The sequence below is a fragment of the Agelaius tricolor genome, unplaced genomic scaffold (genome assembly GCF_023055355.1).
Source record: "Agelaius tricolor isolate 1412-34295 unplaced genomic scaffold, bAgeTri1.0.p SCAF_4, whole genome shotgun sequence".
In the NCBI taxonomy this organism is placed as follows: Eukaryota; Metazoa; Chordata; class Aves; order Passeriformes; family Icteridae; genus Agelaius; species Agelaius tricolor.
The window spans coordinates 56,775,630-56,790,538 of record NW_027269264.1 but is presented as its reverse complement, the minus strand read 5'-3'; the positions used below and the strand labels follow the sequence as shown (position 1 = coordinate 56,790,538).

Sequence of the window (14,909 nt, the reverse complement as noted above, 5' to 3'; positions counted from 1 at the left end):
CCTGGCTGGAGGTGGACCTCCAGGATGCGAAGGTGAGCAGGACAGACGGACCAGAGCCACCCGGTCTGGGTGCACAGGGAGTTCAAGCCACCCAGACGACCGGCTTCATCCTGCCCGTCCGAAGACATAATAACCCTGGGAGAGGAGGATGTGATCTCATCCCAAGGGTCCCGGGGAAACACAAAACATGGAAAGAAACAGTGGCGAGACCATGGTGCTTGATTGCAGCGGGCTCCACCCTGGCTGGCCGGAGGCTCTGCGCTTTCCTGGCTCTGCAGAGGCAGCGAGCGCGCAGCGGCGGCGGCAGACGCAAATAGTTGTGTTTACATCCCATTGAAAGGGTTTTTGGGAACTAACAATGCCTGGTACGGAGGGCGAGGGAGAAAAACAAAGCCACGCGAGGAGGAGGGACCATCCTGTGAGATGGTATCTGACTTCACTTCTTTATCTGCACAAATTGCTTCCTCTGACTTCTCCACGGGTCCCAGAGAAACGAGGGTGGCATTTTTCCCTCCTCTATTTAAGATACAACACCAAGGTTTTGGTGCTAGGACTAAATGAGTCCTGGGGCTTTCCAAGAATATGTTCCTGCACATACAATACTGAACAGGGCAGATGGGCTTACAGGCACTGGGCAGCTCTCCCTGGTTTGGCCCGTCCTCATCTGCTCCCAAACAACACCTGACCTCCTCCACCTTAACTATGCCCTTGGATCAAAATGACCAGGACTAAAGGAAATCTGTTGTTTCCCAAACAAGCTGCATTCATAGGAGTGTTTTTGCCAGCACAGCTATGGGGGTTTGGGGGCATGGGAGTTTTTTTGCATGGTTAATTATTTTTTAATGTATGGCAGGCACAGAGGTTACAGGGACATCCACCCCTGCCCTGCGTGGTCCTACAGACAGGCATCCACCCTTCCTCTTTGCAGACTCTGCTCCTGCACTCTGCCTCCTGTCATGGCTCTGGAAGTCCATATCCTCTTTACATCAACATGCCCCACTTGCTCCAAATCCCACACCTTCCTCCCAGACCTTCCATGTCTTCAACCCACATCTCCTGGACTCCCAAGACAGTTCCCCACTTGTTCCCCTCATTTCTCCTTCCTCCTAGTGTCTCTGAGCTCCAGTACCCCTTTTTCACTCTTTCTCTGAAATCCCTTCCCTCCCATGCCCACATTCCTCATTCCTCCTTTATCCTTTCCCCACACAAAACACTTCCCAGTTTGTCCCAGTCCCAGTGGACTGGAGACCAAATCTTTGATTTTTTGCAGAACATACATCCCCAGAAGGGGACTTCTGTGAGGATATAAGTCCCCTTCTTCATAATGTTCAGATCTGGCCTCATGGAGCTTCCTGAGTGGAAGTGTGGTGTGGGGTCAAGATGTAAGCCCCTAGGTGCCTTTGCTCATTTGATAAAGCAAAAATTCTGTTTCACTCTCTGACTCGGAGAGTAATATTAAAAATCCTAGCATCTCATTATACTGTCAAAGACCCTTTTTTCAAACTCAAAAGGCTGATGCTTTTTAAAAAGTGAGAGTGATTAACAAAACACAACCCACGTTAAAAGATACAATTTTCTTTTCCAAAGAGCACCACCCTCCTCGCTCATCCGACTGCAGCCGGGAAGGTTTTCCTTTTTCTTCCTCTGAAGGAGACAGTGAAAAGGCAGTGCCCTCTTGAAGTTCAGACGTTAATTACTGTGTTAGAATATTTTGCTAAATTACGCAGCATGGCCCCAGGAGATAACAGGCACTAAGAGAAGGGAGGGGAGTGGATACCCGTCTACACGCTGCACCACAGACTCAGACGTAGGGGGAAGGCAATTAGACAGGGAGTATTTATCCTCCCTCCACCACTACCCCGAGGCTTTCAGTCAGCAGCCTGTACCAAGGCAGGGAAGCGATGGGAGCGTGCCAAGATTTTAAACGATGCTGAAATGGGACTGTCTCTGCCAACCAGACTGGAGGTAGGAGACAACTCCTGCAGAGAAGCAACTGTCCTGCCTGCTGCCAGCCTGCTGGGTCTCATCCCTGCTGATTCACAGCACCCTCGCTACCCAGGGTTGGTATTGAAACCCTAAAATCATCTGTCTCGGGTCAGGCCAGTGACTGCATCCCTCTAAAGGGGATACCCCTGGGGTACACAGCCTCAGAAGCAACAACCCTCTCAAGCTGGAGGGATCTCTGTGAATTGGTCCTGCAGCCTCCTGTGCAAAGTTTTGCAGTTTAGTTAGCCTTTCTGTGATGAGCTGCTTCCTGGGGTTTGCTCTGAACCTGCTCCAGCAGCCCTGTCCAAGGCTCAGAGTGGGATGGTGCCAAGGCAGCTCCCTGTCACCCCTGATATCCAGTCCCTTTGTCTCCAAGCCAGGACAACCAGATGGGTAAAAAAATGGGTTGGATGGTTGGGCTCAGAGGGTTGTAGCCATTGGGTTCCAACCCAACTCTGCCTGAAGGCCAGGAATGATAACAACTACCAAGTTGTTATCCCATGACCTGCTCTATTTAGCATCCTTATCCATGACCTGGAGGAGGTAAGGAGTGCAATCTCATCAAGTTTGAAAGTTGACAGCGAGTCTGGGATGTACTGAAATCTATTCAAGGGGCTGCCAATGAGAGGGACCTCAGTGGGGTGAAGCAAGACGTCAAGAAGAAACTTAAAACTTCAACAAAAGATCAGCCCTGTGCAGGAGAAGAGCACAGTGACATGGGTGAGGGGTGGCAGAGGGTTAGTATGGGGAGTGAGAGGGGGCAGAGCCCTCCGTGTGTTGCCTGCCTGTGTGGGACACCAGCTGGTGAGGTGCCTCGAGAGACCACAGTGGCATTATTGCCACATGGCATCACCTTGAGCCTGAGTCCCTCGAGCCAGTTCTTCCACCTCCCTGCTCTGCTGCCATAGGCAACTGCTCAGGTTACCTGGCTGCTAAATGGCATTGTAAGAACAAACAAATGCATCCAAAGCAGCACTTGGCACCAACCACTGGGGCTGGAAGTGGCTGCTCCTGGCAGGGGGCTGGCAGGGAGGTGGCAGCTCCCAGCCCCAGGGGCACCTCCTGGGTTGGTGTCCCAACAACATCCACTGAGGATGAGACAGACAGCAGAGGAGGCAAACCTCCCAAGAACACCCATCAACAGCCACACTGGGTGTGATCCCTCCTTCCCTGCAGACTTCAGATGTCACCTAAAACTGGGCTGGGCCCCTCAGGATCAAGTCCTACTGTTCCCCCTCCCCAGCAGCACCAGGGGATGAAACTGGGAGGGCACTGAGCTGGGGTGGCCCATGGCCACCCTGCTGACTCACACACAGACATGGGAGCACAGAGCTGGACGAGGGACAGACAGCTCCAACTGTGCTTAGGGAAGGCAAAAGTGGTGACAATCAGTGAACAATAGATGGCAAATAATATTATTTATTATGTCCACATCTTCAGTAGCCACGGGGCACTTCTTGCACTGCGCACAGGGCTCTGATGGTTCAGCTGACATTTGCTGCTTCCTTGCCTTAATCACCCATTTTCTCCATTCTGCTGACTCTGCCAAAGGCCACAGAAAAGAAGAAATATGGCCAGGCTGCAAGAACCAAAGTACCTTGGTTCTTCTCTTGGTTTTAGTTGGTTTTGTGGGACATGCAACATGAAGCACTGCTGGAGCATGGCTCGGCATGGTCCTTGGTGTTTGGACATGGGGCAGAGGCTTTGGAGCAGGAAAGATGACAGCATGTTCACTTCTCACCATCCTGGAAGGAGATGTTCAGGGACAAATTTAGAGTGCTTTTGTGAAATAAACTGAGGCCATAGTCAAGAGGGCTTGTAGGACTGGAAGGAGAGAATGGGACATCACTCTTACTTAAGACCATCATGCACAGGAGACAGAACAACTTCTTAATAATGCTAAAAGTGCTTTCACCAAATAAAAGCCTCATGGAAGAATGTTGGTCCTGCAAGATGCCACCACTGCACCCAAGTGAGAACAGCCAGGTCTGGAAGCAGGCAAGGGTCAAACCCACAGTGCCCTGGCTGCAGCATAACCATCCCTGGGGAAAGCCTTTATCCCAGGAACAATGCCCTCTTCCAGCTCGCCCTTGATTCCCCGAAGCTCTGAGGGAAGAATAGGAGGAAAGCGCTTTTATTTCTATTTAACATCTCTGCTTTGTTATTCTTTTCCCAGGCTTTCCAGATCTGAGGGCTGCAAGAGTCCTCTCATTCTCATCTGCAAAGGGCTTTCCCTTCTTTTCCCAGTTGTCTCCAAGTCTGATCTTTGGGCCAACCTCGGGTATCCATTGCCCTTCTCCAAACTAAAATATGCACCGTCCCACTGCATGTATTTTAGTCCAAACCACCATCCAAATCCACTGTGCTCCATTAAACCATTTTAACAAGAGCTAGACTCACCTTTTACTTCCCTTGGCAAATCCTCTTTGCCTAAAATCCCAACGCTGACCTCACCAGAACTCGCTGTGAGGACACACTCTCAGCCTGCACAAACCTCACCCCAAACCCCTCAAAACAGTTATGGAAATTTGTTATGGAAAAAACAGTTATGGAAACTTTTTCATTTGATAGGGATTCTGCTCCTGGGAGATGCCATCACAGTGTTGGATGTATTGGCAGTCCCTTCCTTCTGCCCCCATTTCAGGCTCAAGTGATGGAGGGGGATGTAGCAGAGCCCCCTAGGAGAGGAATTTGGCTAGACTGTGCTTGAGCCAAGGGGCACAGCTACTCCTTTGGTTCCCAAAAGGCTGCCTGGGTGAGGTGGCAGCTCTGACCCAGATTTCCTCTGCCATGGTAAAACACCCACTGCCTTGCCTGACACAGGGCCTGCCTGCTTCCCAGAGGACAGTGATGGGCCCTGGGTCAATCAGCCAGCAAACCCCAGCACTTATCACTCCAGCCTCACCTGAAATTAACTTGTATTTTTTTTTTTTTTTTTTCCTTTCCCAGCCCACAAAACCAACCCATCCACAGCGATCGATAAACAGCGCTGGCATTGTCACTCAGTGCCCCAGCCATGTCCCCAGCTCCTCCCCACCCAGCACTGATGCCCTCACCATGGCCACCCTCACCCCTCCCACCCAGCTAATGATGGTGTGAATAAGCTTTTATTTGGGGGGAAAGGAGCTGGAGAGAGGAAGCTTTGCAGGGGGAAGGGAAGAGACATTCCTGCCTCAGTCATCAGGCAATTTTCCCCTTCCTCTTGCTCACTGCCTTGCTGACCTTTGGCTGAGTCTGCCAGAGCTATAAAGGAAAAGGGAAAAAGGAGAAAAAAAAAAGAAGAAAGAGAAACTAAAAAGCAAGCGACCTGAAAGGACAGGCAGAGGGAGAGATGTTATCTTGCCTCTGCTAATGATTTATGGTCTAAGGATGGGTGGATGGAGGCAGAAGGGGCTGTGCAGGACTGTGGGCAGCACAGAGGGAGCTCGATGGGGAATAATCAATATGAAAGGAATAAGGGGTGAGAGGCTGAGACTCTACTTGGGGATGTATGTTCTGACCAGCAGAAGGGGAAAAAATCCATGGTGAGTGCTACTACACCTTGTGAACCTGTCCTGAGACATGTGGGAGTCCCAAACTTTAAAGGCCATGGTGACATCCCCTCCTCTGCTGGGACACCAGCCCATGTGATTCATGGTGAACACCAAGGGATGAGCACTATGCACAGTTAGGGATTTTCCACACTCTCACAGAGCACCCAGCAGGGCCAGCCTGTGCAAATGTCCCTGTCCTCTCTGGGGTGTAGCTGGAAAAGCACACCTCCACCTCCTTGGCTGTGTCTGCAGCCCACCTTTGGCCCTGGCAACCATCTGCCAACCAGAGCCTGGCACTGCTGATAAATCGGTGACCCTTTCCCCCGGGCTGGCCCTGTGCAGCAGGATTAGCTGGCAATGACAAAAAAAAAGGCAGCAGAATGAAAACCCATTCCAGAGCCATGGAAGAGGGGTGAGTCAAGGTCAAAGCACTGCAGAGGGAGCAGTCACAGAGCAAGCATTTTGGGGCAGGGGAGCCAGAGGAGTCAGGCTCACCCATGTCAGCTAAGCTAAGAGACCTCTTAGAAATCACAGAGTAGCTTGGGTTGGAAGGGACCTAAAGATCATCTCGCTATTAAAGATCATCTAGTAAAGTCATCTGTGACAAACAACACCACAGGGACAGACCTGTCCTGCTAAGGAACAGAGATGTATTTTTAAGAGCAAATTTACGCATGACATCTTGATATAATTAGTGAATCTTTTTATGGAGCTGCCCTGTAGCAAAAAATATCCTTGATATATGAAATTGATGTCCTTCCGCACACCTCTAGCTCACCACCACGTCCCCACAGAGCAGGAGGGTGACAGGAGGGACAGTGACAGCACGGCGAGGGCAGACAGGAGTGGGCAGGGAAGAGCTCTGGCAGAATCAGGGCTGTGCTGTGTCACGATTACGATGGGAAGCGGATGGGCACGGGGGCTCTGCTAGACGTCAGATCTTCCCCAGAAGGTGACACATACTACCGTGGGCAGAGATTTTGGGGAAGTTCGGCTATTCTTAGCGTCCCTCTCCCATCTCCTCCTCTGGATATGTCTGCCTTATCATGAGGCCCGCGCTCCTCACTGCTCCAGTCACCATCTGTGAGCTCTGCCCACAGTACTACCACCCAGACAAAATGTTTATGGCGCGTTTGCATTCAGAGGAAAACTTCCCATGCATGTAAAAAAAGTCATCACCAGCACTTTCTTTATCCTTCCCCTGCCTGAGGTCTAGCGGAGAACTTATTTTACCGTGAGTTATTTATGGCCTGACAGAAGCACCACTGACAATTTGAGATTCACAGCTCCAACCCTGGGCAACAACGCGGGTTTTTCTGAGAAAATCTTCTACAGGCAGCAGCAGGAGACAAAGCCATCTTTAAAATGGGATAGACGGAAGCCCTCTCCTTCTCTATAGAACATTAACACTTGAGTTGTCTTTTCTGTACGTACTCACTGAGGTTTTTGCCACCACTGTGAGCCATGGGGAGCAGGACAATGAGCTCATCAGGAAATCGGGTTCTGAAAAATCCCCCACCCTGGTGACAGGGTTTCTGCTGCACTGGGTTGGGTCTAAGGACATTAGGGACTTCCTTTCTCTCCCTCCTTCCTCCCCTTGGTCTGTCTCATCTATTCAGGTGGCTTCACCTGCTTTACGAAGCTGTTTAAGCTGCTTAGGTGGGGATTTTCACAACACTGGGATTTCCAGACTACAGTGCTTGGTTTACCATTCCAACTTTGGTCCTTTCTAGCCACTGGACAAAGGGAGTGTGTGCTTTAATCATTCTGCTTTAACGAGCAGAAAGACAATATGCAGGAAGAAACAAACGTGCCTGCAGATGTGAGTACTTTTGAAGTGCGAAGTGTTGGCAGAGGAAACCTCTAGGAATTATAAAGCAAAGATGGAATCTCAGAATGGTTTGTGTTGGAAGGGCCTTAGAGAACCCCTGTCTAGTTATGAAACTCTGCCATGGGACACCTTCCACTATCCCAGGTTGGTCCAAACCCTGCCCAGCCCGGCCTTGGGCATTTCCAGGGATGGAGCAGCCACAGCCTTTCCACGGACCATGGGCATCTCTGCACAGCAGCCAACAGCTTGTCCCACTGGTGGGGAAGGACGAGGTGGGAAGGCATTTACCTCCCTGAGGCAGGTGTAGATGGGGCAGACGAGGACTCGGAAGGGCTCCCCGGTGCTGCTCCTCATGGTGCCGAAGACCTCGCAGAGGAAGGTGATGAACCCCAGCCAGCGCTCCACGTCCCGCTGCTGCAGCTCCTCCCGCATGGAGAAATCCTTCTGCAAGAAGCACAGAGACAAGAGGCTGCATCAGCAACACCACGCCACCACGGCAGAGACAACGGCTGTCTAGAGAGGGAATTAGGAGGAAACTGAAACTCGGGGTGGGGGGAGGACAGACAGACAGACTGACTCTTTAGTAACAGTGGGGAGATTACTCAACGCGTGCCGAGCGGCTGCAATTTCAACAGAGCAAAGCCACCAGAAAGCAGGTACTGCAGAAATATCACCATTCCTGCAATAACTGCCACAGCTTGCACCAGAGATGGTGTCTGCCCTCTGAGCCCTACTGTCCTCCCAACAGACACAGGGTCACTTTTCCAGATGCACCATTGTCATGATTTTTTGGTGAGGAGGGAAGAAGCCAGCACCACCAGGACTGAAAAAAAGCACCAACAGAGAGGTTAAACAAAATGCAGGGGAAATGATGGTGGCCATCCTGGGCTTGGTGGTCCAGGATAACCTGCCCAGCCCATTCATTCCAGTATCTTCAGCAGACCCAGTGTCTGGCCAGGAGCATCCTGATGGTCTGGCTGCTCTCTGGCGTCTCACAAAATAATGGCAGAGACTGGCTCCCTGCCTGACCAGAAGATCAGGGCAGCCTGGGCTTGGCATTAAAAGGTCACCCTGCGCCTGAGCTGATGGTTGCTATGACTAAGGATTATCCCAGTGACGTGATTTATGGGTCAGCATCAGGAGGAAGCACACAGGGAGATAGCTGCCTCCCCATCAGACCTCCAGGTGGGAGAAAGAAGGGGTTTGTCCAAGGGTTGGGTATGATAAGGGATATATGTGAGGGAAACAAGTGGCAAACAGCACAAGGCAACATAGAAAAGCAAATAAAAACCCTTCTAGAGGATGGCACAAGGGAGTGCATCATGCTCAGAATCAAGAAGGTTTCCCTGGGCTCTAAGAGATGCTGCAGAGGTTCTTGCATGACATCCCAGGCGACTTTTCTTGTCTGTCTCCATAGTGACCTTTCCTTGACACTAGAATTTAGTAGACACTAAGCAGGGGAATACTGAAGAAGAGGACAAGTTTATTCTCCACTTTGTGTGTTTCCAGTGCAGGTTGCACAACCTTTGAAATCCAGCAACTAAATAAATCACCTTCTATCTTTCTCATCTCAGTTTATTCCTACTGCCTGAGACAAAGGGCTTTGCTGCTGCAAATACTCTGTCCTGCAGCTGCTCTCTGCAAAGCTGGGGAGATATAAAAGCCACCACACCAAAGTTTGCTCTCTTGCCCTGGACAACACACAGGAGATCTTCCTTTTAGAACAAAGCTAAGTGAAGCAGCTGCTAAAGAAAGCCAGGCAAGAGCACGACGATCATTTTCATGACACAACTGTATGCACAGAAGATCCAAGGCAGGAGCTATTTATATGTTTCATTACAAAACGAAAAATAAAATATGTATTTGCATATGCAGGAAAAAGACTTGTAAAATAGCTGAGGCACTTATTAACCAAGCAGCGATGACTAATTCCTCTCTACACCCATTTCCATAAGTCAGTTGCCCAACTGTGTCTGCGACTTCGGAGTCAACCTGCAGCCAAATCCTGTTGGGTCTCCCCAGACTCTCTGAGGGAGTTTGCAGAGTTCATCCTTTCATTAACCAGCCCGTCCCTGGGCAGTGACAGAGGAGTTATTTGCCAGCTCTGGTTATCACCCCAAGGTTACCCAATTACTTGTTCTGGACTTTTAAATTGAAATTTATGGCAAAAAGAAAAAAAAGTCAAAGAGACATGATATCCTGATTAATCATAAATTAAAAACCCAGGCAAGAGTATCCCATGCACCTCATCTGCCCCATCCACCCATACAGTGCACAGAAGGTTTCCTTTGAACCCTGGAGCTTCTCCTGGATTCCTCTCCCTCTCGTGGCACTGTCTCCAGCATCTCATGCAGCATCCCAGCCAGCTCCAGCCCCCAGCCCATCCACCCTCTCCCAGCCTGGATGCCCTACAGCACCTCCTGTGCTGCCTGGGCCTGGAAGCTCCACACTCATGTACCTGGGGAGCTGTGCTGTATTTTGGGATCCCTGGGGCATGCTGTGAAATTCCTAACAGCTTGGGATAACTGCACGGGCTCTGCAGTCCCAGATTACTGGGAAAGAATAAAGAACACTACAGGAAGCTCTGCTCCTTCCCTCTCCTGCTTCAAACATGCTCTGCTCTGTGCCCTGCAGGAAGGAAAAATAACTCTTCAACAAGTCTTTAAAAAAAAGGTATTTTCTGTAAAAAAATCTAAACCATCAAATCCACCAATCACCTGGAAATTCTGTAAACCAACCAGCAAACCAAAACAAACTCATCAGGTCTGGGATGGGAGCTGGGCAGGAAAGAATTCCACCACACATCACCCTCCTTTTTTCACCGTGTGGCACCCAGTGGGTGATGCAGAGACATCAGTGAACACTTCCTCACTTTTGTAGATGAACAGATCCTTGTAAAAGAAAGGAGTCTGTGGTCCCCCCATCTCCAGTCACAGAAAAGCTTGTGCAGAACTTTGAGGGACCCCTATGAAGGAAGGGAGAGGGGGATGGAATGTGGGATGGATGCAGAAGGCACTGCAGACATTTCCACACAGAATGTGATGCTGCAGTAGGAATAATTTTGCTCCATTTTTGGACTCAGGTTGGGCCAAACTTTGCAAAAGGAGGTGATTTGCACATGTTCTGCAAAAGGAAGGCAGTGACACTGATTCCTCTGACAAAGCAGGGAGAACATGTTGCCAGTGGGAGGAATTTTTCTGGACCACACTTGCCTGCAGGCCAGAGTAGGGCTTGGCAGGAGCCTCCACAGCAGCTGGACTTGCACTGCCAGGGGTGTCCTGAAGCATCCTGAGAAATCCACATGCCTCAGGGATGACACAGGATACTCCAGTGTCCTAGCATGCACCAGAAGGGTGGTCCAGGAAGCTCTGTCCTTAAATTTGGCATTCAGACTGCAGGTTTGACCTTTACCATGGTGTGCACTGAGTGCCACCCATGCAGAGGGGTCCCATCTGCCTTGGGGAGTTTGAGGAGACCACTGCTGCCACCAAGGCTCATCTGGGCTGTTCCATTAACGGAGTTACACGTGTGACTCACCAGCTGTGGGTCAGCCATGGCCACAGCAGGCCCAGTGACCCTCTGAGAACACTGAGAGCAGCTCCAAAGGCTGTGCAACCCAAGCGGATGAGCCAGAGCCAGCACGTGGGAGAGGTGAGGAACTGGCCGTCAGAAACAAACCCCACGTCCTGTGTGCCTGGGGCACATCCTATGGAGCTGTGCCCTGACCCACAGACCTCCACACGCTGATGATGAGCCTTGAGGGGGCTGAAAAGCTCTGGAACCAGACAGCCGGGTCACTGCCCTGCCCACTGAACTTTATTTGCTCTGGAAATGCCTCACGGAGTTATATAAAAATAACCTGTGGATTGGCTTGCCCCATGCTTAGGTGGTGATGTCAGGGCAGTAAGCAAATTATCTTTCATCAGTTTGGCTGTATTTTTAAACATGAATTGTATTACTAATTTGGGGGTGCTCTGGCCTGTAGATAATCTGGGTGTGTCTACTGGATGACCTTCCTTCAGTGCCTATAGTTTAAAATAAAATGTATTTATACCAGGTAGGATTGGCCTTTCTTCTCTGCCTGGTTTGGGAGAAGAATTCATTGGGAAACCATGTGGGAAGAGGGGGGATGCCAAGGGGACCTCTAAAGAGCTCTCATACAGGACAAAGTTAGGGCATAAATCTGAAGGCTGAGCACGTTCATCATGCTGGGCCTCACCATGGGTAGGTCAGGGTGGCCTGTGTTCACACACATCACAGAGACGGCCCAGGGCTCAGCAAAACCTCTGACATCCCCTGCTGGATCCTCTGTAAGCCTGGCTGAGGCTCCTGACAGCAGTGGAAACCCAAAATGCCTTTTTCCTGGGGGTGCTCACTCTTGCAGCCAAGTGAAAGCCCACTCCTCATTCCAGTGTAGATGCAGTTCAACACTGGGCTATGACAATGGACATGAGACCTTTCCAAAACTAGGACCAAGCCAGAAGAGCCAAGAGGAACGGCCACGCTGTAGGAGAGGAGGCAAACCCATCCTCTAACATTTTTGGTGGGCAGCAGAGTCAGGTGGGATGAGAAGCAGCATTTTGCCATCAGATCTAAGCCCTCACTCCAGCTCAGACAGCTGCAGCTGAAAATTCTTCCCTTGGGAGTTCGCCACACTTTTTTTAAGACACGTTCCAAATAACTTTTCCCCAGGTCTGGGCCCATCAACCCATGGCTGATTCTGGTAGCAGCAAGTTTGAGGGCAAAAGTTTAGTGAGGGATGAAAATGAGGGTTAATTTAAGCATTGTCACCTTCTGATGGGCTAAAAAATAAAGGCACATTTGAGCTTGTTGCTCTGTAAACACAGGGCTCTTCCTCTGGCAGCTCTGCTGTTTACTCAGTCATTGTCAAGGAGGCAGGAAATACTGAGTCAGAAATACTGCACAAAAAGAAATATATGATGCTTAGATATCCATGCTAAGAGCTATATAAAAAGCTGAGATAGGCTGTGCTAAATAGTTGATCTTACTGGCAATGTTCTGTGAAGTGCTGGAGCCCTAAATGGCTCTTTGGAAAGGGCTAAGACAAATCCAATAATTTGGAGGAGGAAACTGGTGGATAGAGGTTGGACAGCCTCTGTCCCTTACTGCTGTCCTGGAGAAGCGCAGCCTCTGCCTGCTCCTTTCCCAGACCTTCCTAGAAAGGGCTCCATAAATCACATTTTGCACAATTAACATCACCTGCATTATTCACTGCTTAGAATTTAAACACTAGGCGAATTTAGGTCCTGATTTGGAGGAGGTTCTGGTGTGCAGCTTTGCTTCCTCAGGAGTATAAACCAGTGAGATGAGTGGTTTGGAGCACAGGCATTTGGAAGGAGCTCAGGAGGTGCTGGAGAACCCTGTGACAGCACCAGGGAGTGATTAAACATCTCTGCCCATGGATTTGTGGGGTCTCACTTGAGCTCCTCTGTACCACCCACAGCTTCATTGGGAAAGTCTCACTTCATGGACACCACTACAAAAACTCCTCTGCTGGAGGTGGTGGGGACATGAAATGGGACCATTAGCTCTGCTCTTCCTCCATCCACCCACTCCTGGCCTCTCTGCCCGCAGCCAAGGACAGAACCTCACTGAGATCCCCTCACACCAACCCTGCCCACGCTACTGTCAACATGGAGACAAGACAGAGCAGAGCAAGGTGATGACAGACAACCTGCTTTGAGCCCACAGCTTCCTTGCAGAACCTGGAGAACAGCAGCACAGGAGACTGAGGTGTATTTCCAGCCCTGTGTGGGCTCCAATCACCTCTGTACCCTGATTTCCCATCCGGCAACAAACGGGAAGGATTTGCTCATCTTCCTCTGAGAAGTGCTCTGGGGTGTGTGGCTGAGACATGCGAATCATGGCAATTATTATGACTCCAACAAAGGAGCTATTGACATTTAAAGCAGATAAAGCTTTTAAATTACAGATGACACCTTGTGCCCAGCCTTGCAGAGGTCCTGGCTTCACCCAGCCATGAGACATTTCACTCCTACAGGCTTTCATCACATCGCTTCCTCCAGGCTGGATCTGCACCATTTGAACATGCAGACATCTGAGAATATCTTCTCAGGATGTTTTGGCCATTTTGGGAAAAGCAGGAAATCCTACCAGTGACCTTCAGCGTGGACCTGGCTTCATGATGGCCACAGCTCTGTGAATGGTTTTAATCCCAGAGGGCTCTGAAATGCACCACATAGTGAAGGTCTGGGCCACTAGGACAGTGATCATCACCCCACAGACACCCACCCCCCATCATCTGACCACTGGGTGATTTGTAGCTTGCATTAGGTGTCACTGGCCAATTCACAGAATCACAGGATGTTTGGGTTGGAAGGGGCCCTAAAACTCATCTCTTTACGACCCCTTGTCATGGACAGGGACACCTTCCACCAGACCAGGTTGCTCTAAGCCCCATCCAATCTGCCTTGAACAATTCCAGGGATAGGGAATTATTCCAGTTTGGCAAGAACAATTCAACAAAGATTCTGCAGCCACCAGGCAGACACACAGTGCTTATTCCTCTCAGAAGGATTTGGGCACGAAGGGGAAAATAAGGTCAGAAAACTGGTTTTTCTAAAGCAGGGACTAGGCAAACTCCCAGGACAAGAAGCATAATTTTACACTCCCCAGTGTGGGTAACTGAGCCAGCTGATGACCAGAGCCAAGAGTAGCTGTGGGTACCTCTCATGCCTACAAACACCTGGAGGTGACCAGACGAATGGTCACTTGAACCTCCTGCCCTCTGGTCTCACCCTGACCTCTCCATCTGGCTCCAAATCTGGGATCAGCAGCAATTACCCACCCAACGTGGGTGTCTCGTGGCTTCAGCCAGTGATGTCTCTGAGGTCCTTGAGGGGCTGCAGAGGTACAAGCAGTTAATTATTGATTTAGCTGAGGCTGAAATCACCCTGGTGCGAGCATAATGATGGATGCGCAATCAGAAGTTTTGCTGTTAACCTCGCAGTTGCTAGAGATCTCAGAGCACTGCCTGGGTGGAAGCTCTGAGGGGACCAGGAGGGTGAATTCAGTAGCCTGCTCTGCACACAACCAACCACAATCACCATTCTGTCCTGGATGTTTGCCAGCACCTCCTCCAGCACTACCCAGGTGACAGAGTTGTCTTCCTCATCAATTAATTTTTATTGCTGTCCTTCCTATCTCACACCTTTCTGGGTTCCTAAACACGTGTCAGGGTGTCAGCTCAGCTGGGTAACAGCAGTTTATCATCACCTTAAGGACCTGTTATCCCATGAACCCAGACACAGCAAAACATCATTACCACCCTCAGCCAGACCATGCAGTGAGCAAGGGACAGACATGCCATCTGCAGGACACACAGACAAGGGGAATTAATCACCTGCCTGAGAATCACCAGCCAGTTTCTCAGTCCCACAGAGAAGGAATGGAAGGGACACAAGGGACCACAAAGAAACAAATTAATTCCCTTGCTGGGTTGCCATCAGAGCAGCAGGTACACCTGTGTGACCCCGTGCAGTGCCCAGAGGAAGCAGCTCCCCCTGGGCAGCCTTGCT

The 14,909-nt window shown here is 50.3% G+C and overlaps 1 protein-coding gene across 4 annotated transcripts in view; it reads right to left on the bottom strand.

Moving 5' to 3' along the window:
- The window catches only part of CTIF (cap binding complex dependent translation initiation factor), a 148,448-nt gene that overhangs the window by 13,472 nt on the left and 120,067 nt on the right, over positions 1-14,909 (bottom strand). For all 4 annotated transcript variants that reach the window (XM_071425839.1, XM_071425838.1, XM_071425841.1 and 1 more), the window contains one exon: positions 7,639-7,794. In XM_071425839.1, coding sequence (XP_071281940.1) covers positions 7,639-7,794 — 156 coding nt within the window. The remainder of the gene's footprint in view (positions 1-7,638; positions 7,795-14,909) is intronic.